Source organism: Fukomys damarensis, unplaced genomic scaffold, assembly GCF_012274545.1.
Source record: "Fukomys damarensis isolate Sample0158 unplaced genomic scaffold, DMR_v1.0_HiC HiC_scaffold_2, whole genome shotgun sequence".
NCBI classification, from domain to species: domain Eukaryota; kingdom Metazoa; phylum Chordata; class Mammalia; order Rodentia; family Bathyergidae; genus Fukomys; species Fukomys damarensis.
In genome coordinates, this window is record NW_022900914.1 from 10154228 (window position 1) to 10162258 (window position 8031).

An 8031-nucleotide genomic window follows, 5' to 3' on the forward strand; every position below is an offset into this window, starting at 1 on the left:
CTCCATAGCGAGAGTCTCTGTGCTCCAAGCCCTTCCCCTCCAGGATAACTGCTTAGAGTTGTCCTGTCCTTAGAAAAGGCCCTACAAGGTGTCATGCTTTTGTTCAGCAAGTAAACTTTGGCTGTGTGGATGATGTGTTTCTAGTTTTCTAGTATCCCTTAATGTTTTTCTACATAGGTTAGATCTCATTTGCTTATTCGGGGTTGGGGGGGTCTAACACTTGAAGTTTTCATTTTAGGATCATTTTTAGGGAATTTTCATTGCTTAAAACTGTTGACACACAGATGATTGCTGAAGGTGGACTGAGAGGAAGCGCCAGTGTGAGTCTTTGTACCTTTTCCCAAGTGCTTCTTATCTCCCTCTTGCTTTTTCTCCTTAGCATTTACCACCCCTGGTCATGCTTAACATTTATTTTTTCCCTATTCTGTCACTAGATGAAGGGGTAGATTTTTGACTGTTTTGTTCACTGCCTTGTCCCCACACTTAGAATAATACTTGGCACCCAGCGGATGCTGAGCAGAGGCAGTGAGGGTCACTGGCTGTGTAACACAGGTGCTGTGTGGCTAGCGCAGAGCGGCGGCCTTGTGAGCTGAGGCCCCGGACGGGGAGGTGTGACTGGCCGGGGGGTGACGCGACCAGAAAGGTTTGGATCCAGTAGTAACAGCTTTACTGTTGAAGAGCCATAGTGAGGGATGACAAGATGTTGAGTGGTGGGTGAGGAAGGTCACTGAGGCAGCTCCGTCTGTTTTGCTGGGACTGACTTTGAATTTCTGTTTGGATATGAAGGGGACTTAGAGGACACAGTCATATGGGTGGGAACAAACCGGACCCTACGGTATGCAAGTGTGGACAACATTGGTCTCCCAAGCTACACATTTTTACTGTAGTTTCATTTTGAGGCCCCCTCTTTAGGATGTGTGATAATATTATCTGAATTTGAATGACCAATGGCTAAAAACCTAACATGCTAAGAATCATCCTTGAGGAACAGATCTAGTCATTGTAACCATTGGATATTTATTATCTGACTGACTGACTCAGAATAATATGTATTAGCAAGCATTCCTAATGGAGCCTGTGAACAGCCTGACCAAGTAACACTCAGGGAATGAAGATTTTAGAACAGTAGAATGTGGTGCCTTTGCACATGCAAAAAAGATTTTTTTTTCCACTAAAAGTTTTGCAAATGTTCCTTTTTATAGGAGAGGAAAAGTATATCTGGAGGAATTAGGGTAGACACACATTAATATAGTTGCATTATGTTAATGGAAATGAAAGTTTCCGTTTTATAGCTGTCCCTGAGGAGAGCAGCAGCAAGGTACCTTTTCCTTTTTAGAATGTCTTCTAAGGAATAGAACTTTCACGATGATAAATAGCAGATCTCATCATTTCTATATCTTTCAAATAAGGTGCTGCAGAGGAAGGGCAGGGAGTTTTGAATGGTATAAAGATATTTAAAATGTTTTAACTGAAGCTATTAAGGTAAAACCTGTTCTCAGTGATCACCAGTGTCATTTTAAAAAATGTTGTTAAGTATGTTTTAAATTCAGCTCTAAAACCCCGAATAAGGTCAGATATTGGAGTGTGTCTCTACGCAGATAACAGTGCACATATACACCCAGCTAGACATCTCTGTCAGGAAGAACCTGGCCACAGAACTGGGTTTTTAATCAGAGTTGTTTCAGTTGGGTAAATGAAATTGAATAGGGAGTCTCAGAAATGCCTATCCTCACTGAACTTGAATTTTAGGAAGTTCCACGGTACAGGAGGTTTGAATATCCAAACCCTGTGTGGTCCCTGACCTCAGTTTGCCTTGCAGAGTCAGGTGCCTTCAGACCCAGCCTCAAGGGCTCTGCAGGACTTTGTTCGAGGTGGATTCACCTCATTGAAAACTTAACTAATTACTATTTTTCGCATAGCAAATCAAGTCATACTGACATGGAGCTGGATCATAGTAAGGCTATCGTATGCACAGCTTCATGTCATTCTTTGTATTTTCTGTAATTTGACTTCTGAGATTGATCTTAGCACTCAGTCGGCAGAGTTAACGACCTTGGCTGCCCTGACAGTTCTTGTTGGGAAGGGTAGGTGTTACTATCTAGTGTCTTTGAGGAAAAAAGCCCTCCAAAATGGACTTGAAAATGAGGTTAGTGGTCATAACAAGTCTCATATTGATGGCAGAGGAAGCAGATTTTGCTTTATAGAGCAAGCATGTAGAACATCACTGCAGAAGAGCCAAGGGAAAGGTTTTAATTTTTGTGAACCTACTAATAAAAATGGATTTCTAATGAGAATTCCAACATGGTCAGGATAAAATATTGAAATTTTCCCATGATCTTTTCTATTTCTTGAAGGGAATAGAATCAAGGAATTAAGAAAAAGCCTGAGATTCTGTGTCCTCTCTTCGCAGTCCTTGGTGTCTGACAAAGGAAAATTCAGTGTAATGTTCTCCTTTAGTTTCTTACCCTTCATAAACCATCACCAGCTGCTTATTGGTACATACACACGGAAAATGAGTTTCTATTTTTAAGAATATTTCTTTTGAGAAATGTGAAGTATTATATAAATATTATTTGGGGAATAATGCAAAAATATTTAAATTATTTTTTCCTCAACTGTTAGGTGCAATAAAATGTAGGAAATTTGCCTGCAGTCTTCACAGTCTTGTCTTGGTGGGATGTGTCGAGTGGCTGTCCTTTTGGATTCCTCATTGCCAGATCCACTATAAAGCTGTTATTCACAACAACTTTCCAAGAATCGCCATTAATGGCAGTGGGTATCTGTGCACCTGAAAAGAGGGCTGCACTCGGACCCAGCGGTAATTGGAGAGAGGACTCCTCAGTAAATCCCCCATCATATTGGCCTTGAGTCAAACCTGCTGAGCAACACCAGGATCTCGACACCTCCCAGTCCCAGACACCTTGGACTTTGCCACCTCGCTTTGGGAATGGGCACTTTGAGGAGTGCAAATCAACAGCTGACAAGGGCATTGGGTATGTCATCAGACACTCATGGTGGTAAGAGATAAACGTCCAGTGATAAGATTTAGGGTTTAAATTTGCTAAGAAGGCTGCACTTAAAGAAAGCATGACACTAAAGGCATGAAGATCATCAAAGGGACTTAGCTTCTTTCAGGAAGCGATTCTGGTTGACTTCATTTTGCTCTGGTAATGATATGATTGGTTCAGGAAATCGAGTAAAGAGGAACCAGGGAACTGATACTAAAGGTTCCGGTTCACGTTCTGAGCATATCATTTGGCTCACTAATATGGCGCCCTGAATGAATCAAGAGTCAGGGTCCAGGAAACACACAGTCCTGTACTACCACCTGTGTCCTACTGATGTTGGGATTTATCTTCCACAGATTCATGGACCTCAGAGTAGGAAGGGGCCTCTGAGACGATACCCTTCATTTTTAAATGAGAAAACGGGTGTAGGAGTCACTTGCCGGAGTCCTGCGGTGAATCCTCGTGGTCTCCTGCCCAGTGTGCTTGCTGACTAATTGATGAGCCCTCACCCCTCCAAGATGACACATTCACTCGCAGTCTTATCTGCTGGATACTCATCTATATTGGCAAAGTATGTCTTATAAAATGCAAATATTCCAGAGATTTGCTAAGGCTTAGTGTGAGTGAGTCTAAGAGTGCCAGCTGACATGAGCCTAGAGAGGGGCGGTTAGTGACGGAGGGAGAGATGATTGTGAGTGATTAATTAGGGGGCATAGTAAGTAGGCCTCAACAGCGATAGCCTGCAGGAAGATCTGAGTGTGTGTCAAAGAGGGACACGAGACGTGGATGTGGGAAGGCCCCACATGCAAACTTTGACATTCGTGGTATTTTGAGACTCGACTGGCAGTGTGGTGATCACGAGGGCAGCAGGCTCATTTCACAAGCCCTGAATGCAGGAAGGAAGACACTTGTCAGTTTTATAGTTCGTGTAGCTGCTCCCTCCCCTCAGTAATTATATTTAATAGTCAAACTTTTCATGTTTCAGCCTTGCTGAGCTGGAACAATAGCTTTGCATTCAAGGAGTGCATTAAAAATTAAATATACCTGCCCAGGATACCAAATGAAAAGAGAATCTTAATAGCAGCCTGTTTGTTCCCAGTCATCCCTTTATTTCAGGGATTTGAGAATGCTGGTTTGGGGAATGCTATACAGGGAATATATAGAGTGCTATACGGGGAACCATCGGCAGCAATGAAATTAGCAAAGTCAAAGTTTGGATTCTTTAGGGACTCATTTTAAAAACCACTAAGACAGATCGACACCACCACACTTCACACAGTTTTATGAATCTTATTGTGGGAAGTCTATCAGTGTAGCCTCGCTTCACATGCATCATGTTTCAGTCTTGCTGCAAAGCTCATAGGAAGTTTAATCTTGCTGTGTTACTAGAGAAAAATTACTAAAATTGCACTCTTTAGGATTTCCCAGTGGTGCACCTTGTGTATTTAGATATAAAGGGCCTATATTTTAAACAGTAGCTAATCCACAGTTACAGTGTCTTACAGCCCTGGGGTTCGCCAAGTATTATGTGGAGACACCAAAAAAAGATTTTTAAAGAGAATTACTCAGATTGATCACTTGGTTTCTTTCCGGTGTTCTTGGAACTTGGTTACAAGAGTTAAAAATAAGCAGTAGATGAAGCAGAACATGGCACAGGCAGAAGAACCCAGAGGGCTGGGTGTGGTGGTGTGAGAGCTGCTGAGGCCCGGATCCCGAGTTTAGCTGGAGCTCCGGGTGGGCGGGACAGAGCATGCGCGTTCAGAGCTCCTGGTCTCCCCTGACCAGTGAGGGAGGGACGGCGGGTGTTGCCTTCTTTTTGTATAAGGAGTGATAGAAAAACTACATGGTGTTTGTTTAGAATTTGTTTTAAAATTTTATTAGAGTGACACGTTGCCATTAAGTCCTCCAAATACTCTCCCCACTGCAGTCACTCTTGCCCGACTGTTCTTGGCACTTTCTGATGCAGCGCTGAAGGAACTCCTTTGTTTTTGTGTTTTGGTACTGGGAATCGAACTTAGGACCTTATGGTTGCCAGGCAGGCGCTGGCTACATCCCTGGCCCCTGTCTTAATTTTTTAGTAAATTGTGATCCAAAGTGTGAAAAGCAGGGCCGGGGATTTAGCTCAGTGGTTCTGCGACCCGCCTTGCAAGTGCAAGGACCCGAGTTCGATCCCCAACAACAACAATAAACACAACAGTGTGAAAGGCAGGCTTGTAAAAGAACTGGGATGTGTCCTCATCCACTGTGCTCATCAGATCTGGCACTGTGCAACTTGTGGTTCTTCCTCAAAGTCAAAATGACTATGAGGGGTTCACATTTTGAATCAATTCGGAACATCGAGTCAACCGTAACAGCACAGTGGAAAGACAGAAAGAGGACTCCCAGAAGGGTTTCAGGAAGTACCAGGAATGATGGGACAAGTGGATATAAAGCTGAAGAAAAGCATTCCTGCTAGTTTGATTTGCTGTGATTTTGAGATACCGCATGTGAACAATCTAGTCACTCCTCACACTTTGCTGGTTTCCCTGTGGAACAGTTGTCACCTCAGGGCTTCTTTATAGATGTGGAATATAAATAATTACATAGCACTAGCTTATGGTTTAATTAACGTGACTCCTACAAACCTTAAATGTGCCCGTTCATGTTCTGGATGGAACTTGCTACCGGGGTCAATGAATTCTAGTCCAAAGCATCTGTGTGGACTGCTGTGGCCGTGTGGCTGGAGCCATATTCTGTGGACAATCGTCTGGATCTCACGCTCATACCTCGGGGTCACACTGGATTCAAGGAAAGATCTTGAGGTCACTGTATCTCTGTGTGGAGTGGTTTATTTACTTTCCATGTACACAGGCTGGTAAGATTCGACTATCACTTAACATAACACTGAGAGACAATGAAGACAGTTAAAGAAAAGCAACAAATCAGTCTTAGTGGTAGTAAGGCACAACCTGAATTTGTAGAGAGGAAAGGAATGGGATTTCCCTTCATTCATTACCATGAGAAGTTGACTGTGTGACACACTTCCTACTTAACTGGTTACTGGCCTTACAAATATAAAATGGAGCCGTTTTCTCAGTTATTGACAGCTCCTCTGTCATAATCCTTTCTCAAAGTGAGGTTCTTACAGCCCCTTTGGATGGTTTCTGAGCTGGAATAATGCTTATGTATTTAGACTACTTTTGCACCAAAACTTAAAACAATTTGGCATGAACCAAAACTTTCTTAAATCAGAGGCGAGTCTATTGGTGTTACCATTTCATCTATATCTGATAATATTTTGGCCACTGATCAAATGAGGAAAAGCGGTCCCCAGGGTACTGGTGCAGCTACGAAAACGCAGAGCCGGCTCTGGGACCAGGCAGCTGCCTTCAGGGAAACACAGTTGTCTGGTATTTGTCATAGAACACAATGGCTTTCCTACAAAGTGACACTTTTGATGTAGATGCAACTGAGAAGGCAGGAAGAAAGGTACATGCGTGCGCACACACACACACACACACGGCTCTTTTGCTTGGGAAAGCTTCATACCTAGCAAGTAACTGAAAATGATTTCCCTCCCAAAGAGATGCAGTGGCCTAACCACCACCAGGAAAGAAACTGGACACGAGGACAGAGAAGTAGGAAGAAAGGATAAAATGAACATTTGGGCATAAAAACATTCCTGCATGTAAAATTTAATGGGTTCCCAGTTCAGTTTCACAGAAATCAATTTCATCTGCTATAACGAGGTTCAGAACCCCACTTTCACATGTCAGTGTCACCTCTGCTCTCCGAGCTCCTAAACCTCTCTCCCATTCATTGCTGCCTACAGGAAAATCTTCTGTTTAATCCACATTTGTTGCCTTAGAACTTAGGCGATGTTTCATCACGTTTGTGTCCCTGTGTGCTGGGATCACATGAGGCAGGGGAGGTGAGCAGGAGAGGGAAGGTTACTGCATCGGAACGTCCCTAGGACTCCTGAGGGACTCTTCCGCCCCTGACCCCGTCACTGCAAGGAGGAACTCAGTTTGGTGGGTTTCGTGACTGAAACTGTTAGAAAGTTCTGTCCTAAGATGTATTGACACAAATGCCCACAAATGGATATGTTTCTGAGCTCTCATGTATTTTGGCTGCTCAGAATTTTTGTTCCTAAATTATCCGATTTGAATTAGTGGGAAGTTTGAAAATAATTTGTCTTGAGTTTTCAATTCAGTGGGAAACCTCACACTCAGTTTTTCCCTCTTAGGAGGATCGTCTTAAGGCATGAGGTATATTAATAGGGTTGGTGAATTCCGGATCTGTCCTAGTGTTTTGTCACCTTGAAAGCTTGTGGGATGTACGCATTCCATTTAGGTGAGTGTATAGTATATACATCTTCTCTATACTATGGAGCTACTCATGACATTTTTGTTTACAGTCGACAATTAGTACAATTAAAAGCATCTAGCCATCTAAAGCGATGCACACTCAGTAGTTTATGACTTTTCTTTTCCAAGTAAAGAATGTCTTTCTCCATGCTGAGTCATTACAATGAAGGTCTTTATTGCTGTTCCCTCACCCCTCAAGTCATTCACGTTCACATGGACAAGGTAAGGGAACTACGGCTTCCACTATGAGACACAGAAGCAGCTGGTTCTTACTACACTGACGCAGAGCACACACAGTTTAAAAGAAGCATAAGGAAGTCCACGACAACCATGCGTAAAACCCGATGCAACCAGGCTGGGCCTTGTATGGATCCCTCGTTTGTATGATAACGTTCTTCTTTTGAAAGAATAAGGTGAACCCACGCTCGGAACCTCGCCAAAGCATTCTGAACACACAGCGTTTTAGGTGGCACTTCAAAACAAGTTGGCACAACATGAAAGGGACGTTTGGTCTGGTTTGCGGGGGCGGAGCCGCGGCCTCCCCTCCCCGGTGACAGCGCGGAGCTCAGGGCCCAGGCTGGCTGGCGCTGCCCTTGCTCTTCAGCACGGCGTCCTCACAGTGCCCAGCTCCAGGGGCGGCGGCCTCCAGGGGTAAGCCCTGCTGCTGGTAGCCGTAG

The 8031-nt window shown here is 43.7% G+C and overlaps 1 protein-coding gene across 1 annotated transcript in view; it reads right to left on the reverse strand.

Annotated features, from left to right (window-relative positions):
• Window positions 1–7919: 7919 nt before the first annotated feature.
• Alk (ALK receptor tyrosine kinase) overlaps window positions 7920–8031 on the reverse strand; it is a gene marked incomplete at its 5' end in the record, with an annotated part of 685791 nt that continues 685679 nt past the window's right edge. Inside the window, one exon of the mRNA XM_033762181.1 lies at window positions 7920–8018. Coding sequence (XP_033618072.1) covers window positions 7920–8018 — 99 coding nt within the window. The remainder of the gene's footprint in view (window positions 8019–8031) is intronic.